We start from the raw sequence: 15,445 nt of genomic DNA on the forward strand, positions 1-15,445 counted from the left end.
GATGCTGATTTCTGATTCAATCGGCCTAATATGCTCACGCTCATGAGAAATTGGTGAAGTGGAAAGGCAATGCCATCGCCAACCCCTCGACCTCATGCTTTTTCATGTTGTTGTCTTTGGGTGCCGGTGGACAAGGAAAGGGATTGGGAAGTCATTATCGGTTCTAGTTGTCTCCTTAATTATGGCCCTCCAACCTTTGTGGAGGGAAGAAGAGCACAAGTACATTTGTCTTTTACAAACCTCGCGTTTCTTCACGAGGCAATGCAATGCAATGATTTAGTAGATCTGGCGAGAGTTGACAAAGTTGGGTAATCGCAAAACGATACATTATGCGGTACACACTACAGTTCATCTTGCATTACGTGGCTACTGTACTGTAATTGCATCGCACTCCCCAAGGACGCTCACCAGATGGATGGGGTCCCATCCCCATGTTGCCTACAGTTTTCGGTTGGGAAGTCTCTTCTGAGCGCCACGTTATCTTTATGATCGTACAGAAAGAAGTTAAAAAAGGGAGCTCGGAGTCACAGGAGGCATTGCTAAAGAAAGCTCAAGAATTACTGGAGGTATGCTCATTTCTCTCTCTCTCTCTCTCTCTCTCTCATTCCCAAAACTTGTTCTTTGATGTTTTCTGCTATTTTGTTGATCGCAAAGCTTTAAAATTCGTTTTCAGTGAGAAAGAAAAGGAACAAAAAATAATAAAAGAAAGAGTCAAAAGTGATTTGGTGCAAGAACGTTGCTTCACCGGTCCTTGTTTGTTGATTCTTTTTACAGTTTCGGAGAAAACGAGGAAAGAACAGCAAGATTTTTCGGTGGGGCTTGCTTGGATTGAGGAAATTGTTGAGAGGGTCGATCCACATTACTCAATCGAGTGGCGGAGCTCTCTTTTCTTGTTCCCATCTGCTGTTTTCATTTACCTTCTGGAGCTTTCTTGCATTATTGAGCTCCATAAACTGAATAACTACAGTTGATTTTGGCTAATTACTCAAGCTTCATTTTCAATCGGACAAACCAAAACATTAATGAGTGGCAAGTTTCTGTCTATATCAGGCAAAGTCACTCTGATATGTCGATTTTAAAGTGCGCGATATGAGTCCAGTTTAGTTTATATTGTATTAGAATTCTCTCTCTACTTCACAGACAGAGTCTGCCTTTGGTGGTTCTTACTTGCTGAACCCGCAACTCCTTGGCACCTCTAGTTATGGCAGTTGCTCAGTTCACCAATGCGCCTTGCTGGGGTGTGGCTGGTAAGGAAAGGGAAAGAAGGCCATTTGTGAATTTGAGCCGCGAGTTGCCCTTAAATAGATCGGAAGTCACTCAAACCGGTGGCCATTCCTTGGTGAAAAAGAGGAGAGTATCGATCTTTGGTGGCGTTTCTAGGCGTTGCCAGTCAATCAGTGATCAGCAAGCATTGGATTTTGAATTGCATACAGATCCTTATAATGAAGATATCTCTACGTCAACCGATGGAAGTGCACTGCATGAGTAAGGCTTAGTAGCTATAAGTTATTACCTCTTTCTTTTGATCAGTACCTGCAATCGTTCCCTCTTTTTATTAATTTCCTCACCCGCATTTTGGTGCCGAAGCACTTCCTGCAATGTGCTAATTCTATTTCATGATTTTTGGACATGTATTGATGACTACTCTCCTCGGTTATGATAGTACCACTTGCTCTGGTGTCCAATTTGAGCTTAGCATGACAGAGTCATCTCCCCTGTCTGACCATAAATGGTGATCTCATTAAAAAAGCCAAAATTTGGAATTATTGGGTAGATTTGACCGGATTTTAGGTTGCGATAAGGTAGATTTCAGAAACACAAAGCATGTCAACTCATTATGAGTAAACGAAAGGCATGTCAGACTTCACTGTATTTAGTGAGCACCTGACCCTGTTTTGCTCTGGGTGTCATTTTTGGAGAAACAGGCGCCACCATATGAATCTTTACCACCTGAATTTTTCGTACAACCTGGTTTTCCACTCACTGTGTTATCGATTCCTGCAGTGAGTCGACACAACATTCAACAGACTCCCAAAATCTCCAGACTGAGCTGATAATGCTCTCTTTACCTGCAATTGCTGGACAAGCGATTGAGCCCTTAGCGCAATTGATGGAAACAGCTTACATCGGTAGACTTGGTACATCCTTGCTCTTACTTGGATAGTTTTGTCTGTTAAGCTAAACACACTTTCATGTTACTGCCCCCCGCTCTTCAGATATGTGCCTCCTAGGAGTCTTACCAGCTGGATAGACATTATTGGTTACAGGAAGTTGGGACACTGTACATAATAGACACATCTTCAAAACTTATAGAGTTAGCAGTACTTGGGCTCTAGATTAGACATCAGAGCTGCTTCTTGCTTATACATTTTGTTAAATCAGTTTCACAATATTATCCTTTCTTATCTCAGTTTTCTCTTCCTTGTGAATTGAACTTGCATCAATAAATTTTCCTAGCAAAGATTTTAAACTGATATTACTAGCTTTGAATATAAGCATAACGCCAAAATCTCACTTGTGTTCTGACAAAAAGGACCTCTGGAGTTGGCATCTGCGGGCGTTTCAATGTCAATCTTCAACATCGTGTCTAAGGTCTTTAATATTCCTCTCCTAAGTGTTGCAACATCATTTGTGGCTGAAGACGTTGCAAGGAGTGCAGGCAACAATTCTGCTCCATGTAAGTACCCACTCACCAGAAAAGAGAGATTGATATTGCTGGAAATTCAGTCGCACGCTCAGTTCAAATTTCCCAATGCACAGGTGGTCAGTATCAAAATGGAGCATATGAAAGAAGGGAGCTGCCTTCAGTATCTACTGCCTTATTATTAGCTCTAGCAATTGGTGTCTTTGAGGCACTGGCTTTGTACTTCGGCTCAGGATTGTTTCTCGACATGATGGGCATATCATCAGTGAGTGGAACTTTCTTGGTCTTCCATTTTCATATTGACACGCAGAGTAGATCTCTGGTTCCACATGGCACCTGAGACTTCTATTGTGTTCAATGTCTTTGTTCTTTGACTGGTGCCAGCATTCAAAGGCTTTTACATTCTGAACAGGGCTCTTCTATGCGCATACCAGCAGAACACTTTCTTAAATTAAGAGCTTTTGGCGCTCCAGCAGTCGTCATGTATTTGGCTGTTCAGGGCATATTTCGTGGCTTCAAGGACACAAAAACTCCTATTCTGTCTCTGGGCAAGGATTTGGTTTACTGTCTGAAATTACATTGAAAAATAATCTCATTTGTGATGCTTTTATCAATTTCCATCTCACTAACTGATGTGGAACTCTTATCGACAGGTTTGGGCAACTTTTCTGCTGTATTCTTCTTTCCACTGTTGATGTACTATTTCCACCTCGGTGTGACTGGTGCTGCCATTTCTACAGTTTTGTCTCAGTATGTAACTCAATCTATTACTGTCTAGATTTCTTACTCATGTATCACGTAAATGACCATACTGTGATTCTTTTTCTGCAGATACATTGTTGCCTTTTTGATGATTTGGCATCTCAACAAGAGGACTGTCTTGTCACTGCCTAATGCACACAATTTGCATTTTGGTGGCTATCTGAAATCTGGTATGTGGGTCTTCACATTGACTTCCATATTTTTCTTGGGATAACTATCATCTTAAGGTCTTACAAGAGAAACATCATTACCTCCTGAATCATTGCACAGACATCTGATGTGTGGATCAAAATGAATTCCTTGATGCGTTGCCTCATAATCACCTTGTCACATCTATAAGTGCTCATTCTATCTCAAAAGCACATTGTCATTTATAAGAGTCATCAAAGAAAGATACTCTAAGCTTCTAACCAATAAGTTATTTTTCTCAGGCGGCTTTCTTCTAGGGAGAACTATGGCTGCTGTGATGACCATAACCTTGAGCACATCTATGGCCGCTCGTCAGGGAGCATTAGCCATGGCTGCACATCAGATATGCTTGCAAGTCTGGTTATCTGTTTCTCTCCTTGTCGATGCGCAAGCGGCAGCAGGCCAGGTAAGCAATCTTCAACAATGTGCTTATCTGATATAGGAATGCTAACCAAATTTTCCACTTTTGCTCCCATTCATAAATGAGTCTGTTTCCTGATAAATATGCATGCCAATTACTAGAACTTAAGTGTGTGTGGATACCATATTTTTTCCTTTTATTCAAAATTGCCTCTTGGGTGTTCAATATACCTCCCTAAGACAGACTATGTACATTTCAATTTGTCTTTGGATAAGTGGTTCCCTTTTATAGTAAGGATTGGAAACAAATTTGAGGACCTTTAACTCGACCTTAAATCTAGTTGCAAATCCTGAGATGATGAATTCCCTTTATCCCAAAAAACAACTCATCCTTCAAGCAATTCTAAGTTGGAAAAAATGTACCAGACTCACTCTTCTACCCCATATGTTATCCAATTGATTAACTGGATGGAATAAGTGCACTACAAGTTCTTAAACTTGTAAACTAACACAAATACTTGATTGCACCTTTCGGATAAGTTTTAGGACTAGATTGATTGTACATTTTGAAAGCGTCCAGACTTGATTACACTTTCACTACATGTTTTAGGACTTTTGATATATTTATCCTTTTGGATTTGTAGTTCTTTCTCAATTTTACTCAAGCCCATTGTTGTTTACTTTGAAATGAATCTCCACTTTTATATTGATGTCTTCTTTTTTACCTGAATGGTGTGCACACTAAGATATCTGAATCATCTGCTAAATCCCGGTTCCTTTTGTTAGGCTATGATTGCAAGTTCATATGCAAAAGGTGACTATAGCACTGTAAAGAAAATTGCATTCTTCGCTCTTAAGGTAACATATTTGGACAGATTATTGGATTGTGGTTTCTACCTTGTACTAGATTCCATTTCCTTTTTAGGCCTTCCTGTTGCTTGACTTGTAGTACGTTTTCTCCAGACAGGACTAATTACCGGTGTGTCCCTAGCTCTGTTGTTGGGGTTGTCATTTAATTCTCTGGCAACTTTGTTCACCAAGGACGCACAAGTACTACAAATTGTTGGATCAGGCTTATTGGTACAATTCCTGCCTAATTTTCGTTCTTCTGGGATTTTTGTTTAAAATTAGCTATTCTTTTCAGTTATATTGATTCTAACTCAATCTATGTAGTTTGTAAGTGCCAGCCAACCGATCAATGCTCTGGCTTATATTTTTGACGGTCTCCATTATGGCGTGTCAGACTTCTCATACGCAGCTTGGTCTATGGTAAATGAGTCTCACCTAGCAAATTGCATGACAGTGATCTTGACTTGGTTGTTCTCATAATATTTATTTAGCATGTCTTCTAATAATTACACTGATGATGGGCAGATGGCCGTGGGTGCGTTATCTTCTGTGTTTTTGCTTTATGCTCCATCCATTGTTGGTCTTTCGGGAGTCTGGTCTGGATTAACTCTTTTCATGGGCTTGCGCACATTAGCCGGATATGCAAGGTGCGGACTGTATGCTCCCTTTGCTTTATTCTTTCTCCATTATTTGTTAGCATCAGCGTTCTTTAGCATCTCTAATCCTTGTTCCACTCTGCTTTTGCCCTGGCTTTTGTGTTTTATTCAAGAGGTCATGCCGCTTCCCATCAAACAGACATTTATTCTCGTTTCACCTACTATTTGTTCCTCTTGATGCACCACATTGTTTCTAGTTGTGTCACTACACACCAATCAATGCTTATAAGATCTGACAAAACTGTGCATTATTAGATTAAGCTCGAAGGAAGGTCCGTGGAAATTTTTGCATGGAGATGCCTATAAGTTGCAGGTGAGTGGTAAAACTTTCATTCTCAGTGATATGCTATTTCCATCGTCCATTATGGTAATTTTTCTTCAACGATCAATGTTTTGTATATGCTGTCATGTGATACTATTTTAGCTTATGAATCAAAGGAAGTTTGACATCTGAAAGCATTAATCAGTGAAAATGCTATTAAAGATATAGCCACCTAAGCAGTTTATCTATTTTGAGCAATTTCTTTTCCATTATCAAAACTACTATTGAGCATACGCTATCTTTAAATACGGTTGATACTAGCATATTACATGTTCCGTCAATTATGAGCTTAACCTCTCGAGTCGCATACTTGTGCAGGTTGCCATTTGAGATAAGAATCAGGAGGGGAGCTTCGTTTTCGTTCCCCTAGTTTCTTTTTGGTTCCAATGGAGTTGCATTGCCGTTCACACTATGCGTAGCTCATGTATAATTTGTATATAGTTCTTGTACTCAACTCATCGTACCGGATGAGTTCGCCATTCCTTTTGCAGCATTTGAAACACGTGTAGTAACATCAGCCTCAATATTCATATCTCAATTCTCTCCCCGATTTACTATCATCATTGACTATTGTCGCTTTTAAGGTCTGTGCTAATTAGATGCTATACATTGTGTGAATCTGCGTTAGAATTGTTGTGGATAGAAAGATTCCACGCATGTGTCATGGGCTGATCGTATAGGATTAAGATTGTGCAGTGACTTAGGCTTCCTTAGATCGCGTAAGCTTAGGCCTTTTCCAGTGATCATAGAGAGATAGTCTCGAGAAGTTTGTATTGCTGAATATTTGGATGGATATAAATGAGGGGAGAGCTCCTTTATTTATACAAGAAGTCTTCTCATTACATCCGATGATTGACTCTAGATTTAATGGACAAGATATTATCTTCACGTCTATCAACTACCGGCATTTAAGCCATGAAAGCTCTAGAATTCAGCACAATTATCGTCTTGCCCATATCTAAAAATGTTCCGGAAACCTTAGGAGATTTTGAATGATCTTCGTTGATCAAGTATGGTTGGTCTTTTGGTGACGGGAATCTTGAGATCGTGACGCATGCATCTATTTTGGAATGACAGTCTCTCCTTTTTCTTTGCTCATTTGTATTTTCAGCTAATAGAGGAAAACCCAGGATTAGCATTTGTGCAAATCTCGATTGATATGCGGTCGCACATATGATTCCGGAGAATTCTGAGAATGAAAAATCATTACGTAGAAATCATCTATTGCAAGTGTATTATCTGTATTTTACTAGAGCTTCCATCTAGCGCAAATAATGGTAACCTTTGATGTAGAGTATGATGAGACCAGTGCACAGCTTTGCTGATGAGTCAAAAACCAAGAGAGTATCAAAATTGGATCATGGAGCAGGCACGGCTCTTGCGAGAGACAATTGCGACACCTGAGAATGAGAACAAAAGTCAGACGAAACATTGCAGTCATAAGCTACAACATCTTTCTTGTTACCTCTTTTTAAGTCCGAAACATCGACTTTGTCCGACACCGAGTCACTGAAACCTCCTCGTCGCATCCATGTCCGAGTCAAGACCCGATTCACCATCAACCAAATCTTGGCTCCCTTTTTAGCAGCCATGGTTCTATACCAACACGAGTCCTTTGATCCGGCTCCAATGACAGGATCGGTCGCTGCTCCGAGAATGAACCATCACATGATGATTGGCGCGATGACGGTCAGGGCATTGCCCATGTTCGGTCCTGAAAATGCCACACATGACCCAGCGTCGCAAACCATTTATTTTGGGTGGGAAGTCGGGTGGGTAAAGCAAGTTGAGGTGAGTGACTCCGGAGGTGACCCGGTTGGCGGAGGGACTGGGTTAATGCCGGTGGATGGCCAGCCGGCGTCGCCCTTGGACATGGTGGCGAGCTCATTGTGTGCGACTCGACTCCTACAAGATTGGCCGACGATTTTGTTAGACAGCAATCACACATTGGAATTACAAAAGATATAAATTGCTCCGGTCAAATAAATTTGTCTCAACATCCCTTGTCCAAGGTCCAAAATATCTTGAATTATTTGAGGATATTAGTGAAGACAATAGTCCAATAAAAAGATATTTTATTTTCCCCAAAAATGTCCCAATCGATAAGCACTGATCGATATGGTTAGTGAGCTGTCCTTCACTAATCAATCAATCGCTCAATTAAATATAATCCGCCGGCCATTTGGGCATGACAAGGTCTTGAAGCCGACAGCCGTCAGAGCAGGTATCAAGGTATTGAAGCGAATGGGATTAATCCAATTCGGAGTCCAACTTTGTAAGCTAAGCACGTGATTTGGTTTGGAGTTTGGAATTTGGACTCTATACAAGAGGAGAAAGTCCATGATCCATTTTGAAATATAGGCTAAAAACTCTCAGATCTAATATTTGTAAAACCAAAATGGGTTGTGATTATCCATATGTTAAAAAATTTTACGCGTTCTAGGATCTAATAATTGTAAAGAAAAAAAAAGTAAATAAGAGATTATGCATAATTTTAAGTAATTCGGATTAGATAAACAGTGCTTAATAAAAAAACTTAGCCACCTCATATGCGTCGTCCTGAGGATTCTCGAGGATCAAGACATGTCCGACGTTGACGGGAACGGTGTCATCGCCCAAGCATCGCCGCCCACGTCGTCGGATGTGCGGCGGCCTAGTATTCTAAGGCGAAAGTCCAAGCAAACATGCAACAACAAAGTAGCTATATTCCAAGATTTGTGGCCACTTTTGCGTCATCAGATACTTCACCACCCCTCTGAACTGAAGTCAAGAAAGACGACGAGCCATTTCCCGATTCTCTCGCCGAGCTTTATACTCGCGAGAACATCCACCACGAACCTCTCTTCATCACCCGTCGCACACATGTCTGAGTCAAGAGCCGGCCCCCCGCCGCCGCCGCCACCCACCAAAACCTCGCTGAAGCCCTCGCTCACAGTCACCATCCTATCAGTTTTGGCTCCGGTTCTAGCGATCACGATCCTGTACCGACTAGAGCCCTTTGATCCGGCTCCGCTGCCCCCCCATGGGCTGTCCGGGACAGTCGCCGCCCCGAGGGAGAACAGCCGCATGCTGCGTGGCACGGAGATGGTCGGGGCCGGGCGAGTGGTGGGCCCCGAGGACGTGGTATACGACCCTGAGTCGGGGGTCATCTACGTGGGGTGTGCGGACGGGTGGGTAAAGCAGGTGGAGGTGAGCGGCTCAGGCAAGGACTTTGCGGTGGAGGACTGGGTCAACACCGGCGGGAGGCCACTCGGCCTCACCCTTGGGCGGGACAGCGAACTTATTGTGTGCGACTCCTATAAGGTCGTCGGTACTTACCATCTATGTTTGTGAGATCATTAAACTGTTACATTATTCCTATTGAAAGTATGGCATAGGAGGGACAAATATTGATTGGAATGATTTAATTCTAGAATCTCTTGCTCTGATATTAGACATGATTTTGCAAGACTACTGATAATTGTTGAGAAAAATTAAGCTATTAGATGAAAATTAATTTTTATACATTTAAATATATATTGGTATTATCAAAGGACAATCATTGCAAGATGATATCTTGTCATTACATGGAGTAAGCTTGAGCTTACTTGTGTCCGGGTCCATCGTCTTTGACCTTTTCTTTTAAGTAATATCAATATAAAATCAATGGACAAAAATTATATATGACAAAATTATAAATATTTCATAACCGAATGTTTAGTTGTAATATCTAATAAAAGACTCTAAACAACATTACTTAATATATTACTTTTCAGATCAATTTTAATGAATATTTCTACTATTAATTCAACTTTTTAATACAATGACCTATTTGTATTGATCAATTACATATGCAAAAATTACCCAAAAAAAAGTCTTAAACCCATCATACTTATGCCAATTCAATCATAAATATTTTAATTTGACAGATTTAGGTCTAACACTTTTAACAATTTACCAATTCTGTTCAAAATCTTTAAATTGTATCAATTTAGTCCTCAAACTTTTAATAATTTGTCAATTGAATCTTAAACTTTTGACAAAAATTAAATTAGCACAATTGAAATGTTTACAACTAAATTGGTAGTCATACAGTAAGTTTAAAACTAAATTAGCATAATTAAAAGACTAATGATTGAATTGGTTATTGTACAATAGGTCTATGACTTTTAGGACAATTATCCAACCCTCAGGCCTATAATCAGAATTATATAATCGAATTCACTATCCATAAATTTTGCAGAAATAGAAGTAATTCTAAGCACGTTTAAGTTCCTAAATTATGATCGTTATAAATTAAATGAGTTTTTGCGGGAGAAGTGAGCAGATTTAAGGATGCGTGTTATTATTACCATGCCCTTAATTATTAGACTTCCTATGCTTTGACGTAGGGTAATGTATTAATTACCCGCTTGATTCTTTCGCTGTCATGATTGGTCATCGTGACTATCATTTTATTTTTCGCGAACATATAAATATATATGTCGCGTTTTCACATTACGAAAATCTATAATGCGATGGGAATAGCTAATTATGTTCTGACAACAGCCCATGCATGCATCAAGTCAAGCAAATTTTGTCGGAATTGTCCTGGAACTCATTTCATTCATGACCGAAGAGTAAAAATTCTTAGAAATCAGTAAGAAATCGAAACTAATGAATATTTTTTGGCTAGAAATTAGTGAATTGTCGTTGGGACGCATTTTGTCCAAAAAGGTGACTATATATAGAATTAGGACTCTCGAATAATATGCATAGTATTGAAACTGTCATATCCCACAGGGGCTGCTGAAGGTGAGCAAACGCGACGGAACCGTGGAGCTATTGACGGATGAGGCGGAAGGCCTGAAGTTCAACCTAACGGACGGTGCGGACGTGGCCCGTGACGGGACGATATACTTCACCGACGCCTCATACAAGTACACCTTGAAAGAGGCCATTTGGGACGTCCTGGAGGGCCAGCCGCACGGGAGGTTCTTGAGCTACGACCCGACGACCAAAGAGACTCGAGTGCTGGCTCGGGATCTCTACTTCCCCAATGGCGTCGCGCTCTCGCCCGACCAAAGTTTCGTGATCTTCTGCGAAACTGTCATGTGAGTTCGATGTGATGTTCAGAAAGACTTCTTTAGCCAAAATCCTCACAAACTTCATAGATAAGATCAAGCGAGTCTTCTTTGTTTTCTTTTCTTATGGGTTTTCCAGGAGATGGTGTAAGAGGTACTATATCACCGGTGAGCGAAAGGGACATATCGACACATTCATCGACCGTTTGCCAGGTTATCCGGACAACATCAGATACGATGGAGAAGGCCATTACTGGATTGCTCTGTACTCGGTGAGTAAGATCATAGTCGACTTCACGTGTTCCTTGCAATTATCAGTGCTTTAACATGCATGCTTCATTTGAGGAGCTTCTTTTTATCAAGGCATTGAATCTCTTATAATCGTCGACGAGTCAAATACCATGCTGGACGCTGCTGTACTCATATCGCGTATCAACCCCATGAACTTTGTTGAGGTTTCTGCGATTCACTCGCGACGGATTACTTGCTGGCCGAATTCCACAGCCAGAATATGCATTATGCACTGTATCTTCATTCACGTAACATAACGGAAAAAAAATTGCAGGGGAGCTCGATGTTCAACAAACTGTTGTTGAAGTATCCATTCATAAGAAAAGGAGCTGCGATCTTGGAGAGATTCGACAGACGACCGGTGATGGACAAGAACAGCGGGGTTTTTCAAGTCGACCTGGAGGGGAAACCGGTTGCGCATTACTACGATCCTCAGCTGTCATTCATATCGAGCGGGAACAAGATTGGTGACTACTTGTACTGTGGCTCCCTCTACTACCCTTACATCCTTCGCCTCAAGTTAGACTAGAGGCTTCTTGTTGTGAAATGGGATTTAAGCAACCGGGCCGTGATTATGTTTTGATTAAGCCGTGCTTGATTCGGCTTAGGTTTTGCTTTCTTCTCTCTGGTGTCATGCAAACAAAACTCGTTGGATAATTGGTACTGAGAGAAAACTCATAAATGTACCAACATACACGGAAAAGTTGTAAAAAAGTCTTAAAACATTTTATGTTTGTGCCAATTAAGTTCTAAATATTTTTTTAATTCTAATTTAATTCAATTTTTTTTTTTTTACTTTGTGCCAATTTAGTCCTTTCCAGCTAGCTTTAGCCGAATTTTGATGACCTAGGCGTCGGGCGGCGACGTGGCACGATCGGCACTAACGCAAACAATTTGTAATAATATTTTAATATTTTTGAAATTTGTATTTTCTTTTTTTCTTTTTCCTTCTCCTTCTTCCTCCAGCAGGTTGCCGGACCTCAGCCACCGACCAAAGGTAAGGCTCGAGCCCTCGCCAATGGCTGCAAAGGGCAGCCTCGCGCTAGGCTGCGAGGCTTTACCCTCGCCAACCTACTCAAGGCCGCTCAAGCTGGCCCTCGACCTTGCTAGATCCGGCGAGGTCAAGCCTCGCCTAGCCTCTAGCGAGTCAATCTTGCAGCCTCTCGAGTATTTTGGACCGTCGGCGGCCTTGGGCTAAATTTTCCACAGCACCACTTGGTTGTCCCCATCCAGGTTTCTCTCCGGCCTTTAGACACCAAGTTCAGCTCGCAATCTCGTTCTCTTGAGATACTTCGAGACGACAAATTATCGCCCGCAAAGACTGGGCCCCTGATCTTTTGTCAACGAGACAGTTGTTGTCATTGCCGTCATTACCAGGCATCGCATTCCCACAATTCTCCGGGCTTCGATACTAACTAATGCAAAGGAAACGGATAGCCACGAGAAAACTCGCAAACATATTCGCGAAACCTAAAAAGGTATAGAGTGCACTAAGAAAAATCTCTCAATTTTCTAGACGCTGAAAAGGAACAAAATTCCATCAAATGAAAGTAAAAAGACATATTTATATGAGTAAAACTCTAACCCTAGCAATTTCTTCACATTATAAAAAAATTGCAATTGGGCGAGAGAGCGATAACAACCCCAAATAAGAAAATGTTATGACTTTCGATGCGATATCAGCCACCCTAATACATCTGACTTTTTAAAAACATCATGAGCAGAATAATGTACGATTTCGATTGAATATTTAGATACCTCATAATGCGAATTAGATTTAATAAAGTTCATGAAAGGTCAATTGCCTTTCAATTTGCAATCGCATTCTCTTGAGATGCATAGAGACAATGAACTATCGCCCGCAAAGACTGGTTCCCCTAATCATTTGTCAATGAAATGATTGTTGTCATTGCTATCGTTACCAGGCATCGTGTTCCCACAATCCTCTAGGCTTCAATACTAACAAATACAAAGGAAACGAACAGACACGAACAAACTCGCAAACATATTCGCGAAAATTAAAAAGCATAGAATGCATTAAGGGAAATCTCTCAATTTTCTAGCCGTTGAAAAGGATCCATCAGTACATGTTGGAGAAATTCCTCTTGAAGTGTTTTGAAGTTGACAAAACGTTTCCATCAGTCTAGTCTGAAGGATTGCAGACTCTGTTATTTAAAGTCTGAAAACCTACGAACAGCCAGACTCAAGACTCAAAGTCTATCCTCATTGACAGTCTCTAATCCGTTGAAAAAATGCTATCCAGAACTGGATGTTTCATTAAGGATGTGGCATTATCGACTGGAGAAGATCTCTTGGCTGGATATGACATAACGGAATTCTTTATTTGATCACAATTGATTCGAATATTAATGATCTGATGATTGGCAAAGTATACTTGGAAGGTTCTACTTATGGAAACCGAGATCCTGATTGTATGGGCGAACATGATTGATGGGCTATCGACATGTTCCTTTAATAGCTCGAATGATCTTCCTAATTGATTCCGTCCAATGGGTAGATTGGAGGAATTCCTTTGATAAGTGCCAACGGGTATGATGGCATGAAGGAGTATATAAGGAAGACGTTCTAGTTGTTCGAAAGAGTGCACGATAGAAGAATTCCAAAGTCTGAAGCTCCTTGTTTCTAGTCAATTCATTTGTTGAGCATAATCGTGTAAACAAAAGAGAGTCTATATTCGTGAGAAACCTTGAGGAAGTGTGGTAGAACATCTACCTTTGTGGAATCAAGGAAAAGCCGTCTTTGTAACTTCTCTTTTGTTCATAGTGAAATCCAGCCGGTGGGGCTGTCGGTGCGGAAGAGTGGACGTAGGCTTGGAATAAGCCGAAACACTATAAATCTTGTGTTCATTTTCTCTTCCCTAACCTTTACTTTACTTTGATCGTATTTTCCTTTCTATCGATTGCCTAAAATCGCTTCCGTATCTCGAAAATTTATTTGTGCACCTATTCACCCCCTCTAGGTGATTATACTAGCTATCTCAATTGGTATCGAGCTTTGTGTACTCACTTTTGTTGAAGTGTTTTACTTGAGTTAAAGATCCATGGCTAGTATGTTGGCTCGGGGCTGGTAGAAGGGCAAAGCAATACCAGACCACCTTACTTTGATGGAAAGGATTACAACATATGGAAGAACAAGATGAAAACATTCCCAAGATCAAAGGATCCCTCGTAATGGGATGTTGTAGAAAAGGAATCATTCCTAAAGCTGCATCTTGTCTCGAAAGAGGAAAAGATGTTGTTGAGTCTAGCGAAATGACTCAGGAAGAGAAAATCAAGAGACAAGCTCTTGATGCAAAAGCAATTTATTCCTTATATTGTGTTTTATCCCCTACCAAATATAACAGAATATCTTCTTGTGTTACAGCTAAAGAAGTCTGGGATAGATTACATATTACTTATGAAGGAACCGATCGAGTGAAAGAGACTAGAATCAACATTCTCCTCGGCCAATATGAAGCCTTCAAAATGAAACCAGGAGAATCTATAATTGATATGTTTAGTCGTTTTACAGATATTGTGAACGGTCTTGAAAATCAAGGTCAACCAATTTCTGATCCCATGAAAGTAAACAAGCTACTGCGTGGACTCTCCAAGGATTGGAATCACATAAAGACCTCAATCAGAGAGACCCAAAGTATCATGCCTCTATCTGTTGATGAGTTGGTTGTGACTCTTCAGTCTTATGAAGTGGAACGAATCAATGAAGATGAAGACCCTAAAGGTAAGAAATCCATTGCATTAAAATCTAATGATGATTATGATGTTACAGATTCTGAAGACGATATGGATGATGAGGAACTTGCTCTCATGATAAGAAGATTCGGAAAGCTGAACAGAAAAGGAAGAAGATTCAATCCAAATAAACAAAGCTTTCAAAAGCAAATGACTAAGTCTCGTTGAGGATGATGAATCAAACAAAGATATAGTCTCGCTTTGAATGTAAGAAAATGGACACATCGTATCAAACTGTCCTCTTCGAGGAAGAAGAAAGGAAAGACTGAAAAGTACCGAAAAGCTCTTAAAGCTGAAACTCGGAGTGATACAGGAGTGTGAAGAAAGTGATGAAGATTATGCCAATATATGTCTCGATGGCACAATCGGATTCAGATTCAAATTCCGAGACAGATTCGAGACTCGAAAGCGAATTTGAAGTAAGTAACTCCAAAATCCCTATTAAGGTTTCAAAGTATATTGATGAATTGTGTTTCATCTTAAGACTTCTCTTAAAAAAATTTCCGAACTCAAGAAAGAAAATTCTGCTCTAAAACAACAGGAAAATATTTTGAAAGAAAAAGTGAAAAATTTAGACA

The 15,445-nt window shown here is 40.4% G+C and overlaps 2 protein-coding genes across 3 annotated transcripts; both read left to right on the forward strand.

The window, feature by feature from the left end:
* Nucleotides 1–415: 415 nt before the first annotated feature.
* LOC104422826 (protein DETOXIFICATION 45, chloroplastic) lies at nt 416–6,345 on the forward strand. 2 transcript variants are annotated; one of them, XM_018864575.2, is made up of 15 exons: nt 416–566; nt 775–1,485; nt 2,005–2,138; nt 2,534–2,677; nt 2,761–2,909; nt 3,057–3,192; nt 3,298–3,394; nt 3,476–3,576; nt 3,838–4,001; nt 4,742–4,813; nt 4,919–5,035; nt 5,129–5,224; nt 5,330–5,451; nt 5,716–5,773; nt 6,101–6,345. In XM_018864575.2, exons 2-15 carry the CDS (start codon nt 1,202–1,204, stop codon nt 6,110–6,112), a joined length of 1,686 nt encoding a protein of 561 aa, XP_018720120.1. In that variant the 5' UTR covers nt 416–566; nt 775–1,201; the 3' UTR covers nt 6,113–6,345. The 2 variants fall into 2 exon arrangements, with proteins under 2 accessions (XP_018720120.1, XP_039159800.1); XM_039303866.1 differs by having other exon boundaries at nt 449–566; nt 1,200–1,485.
* A 2,156-nt stretch (nt 6,346–8,501) lies between these two features.
* LOC104422827 (protein STRICTOSIDINE SYNTHASE-LIKE 5) lies at nt 8,502–11,871 on the forward strand. Its single transcript, XM_010035268.3, has 4 exons — nt 8,502–9,085; nt 10,544–10,854; nt 10,964–11,096; nt 11,390–11,871. The coding sequence occupies exons 1-4, from the start codon at nt 8,645–8,647 to the stop codon at nt 11,642–11,644; spliced, it is 1,140 nt and encodes a 379-aa protein (XP_010033570.3). The 5' UTR covers nt 8,502–8,644; the 3' UTR covers nt 11,645–11,871.
* Nucleotides 11,872–15,445: the final 3,574 nt, after the last annotated feature.

This window comes from Eucalyptus grandis, chromosome 10 (genome assembly GCF_016545825.1).
Source record: "Eucalyptus grandis isolate ANBG69807.140 chromosome 10, ASM1654582v1, whole genome shotgun sequence".
NCBI lineage: Eukaryota > Viridiplantae > Streptophyta > Magnoliopsida > Myrtales > Myrtaceae > Eucalyptus > Eucalyptus grandis.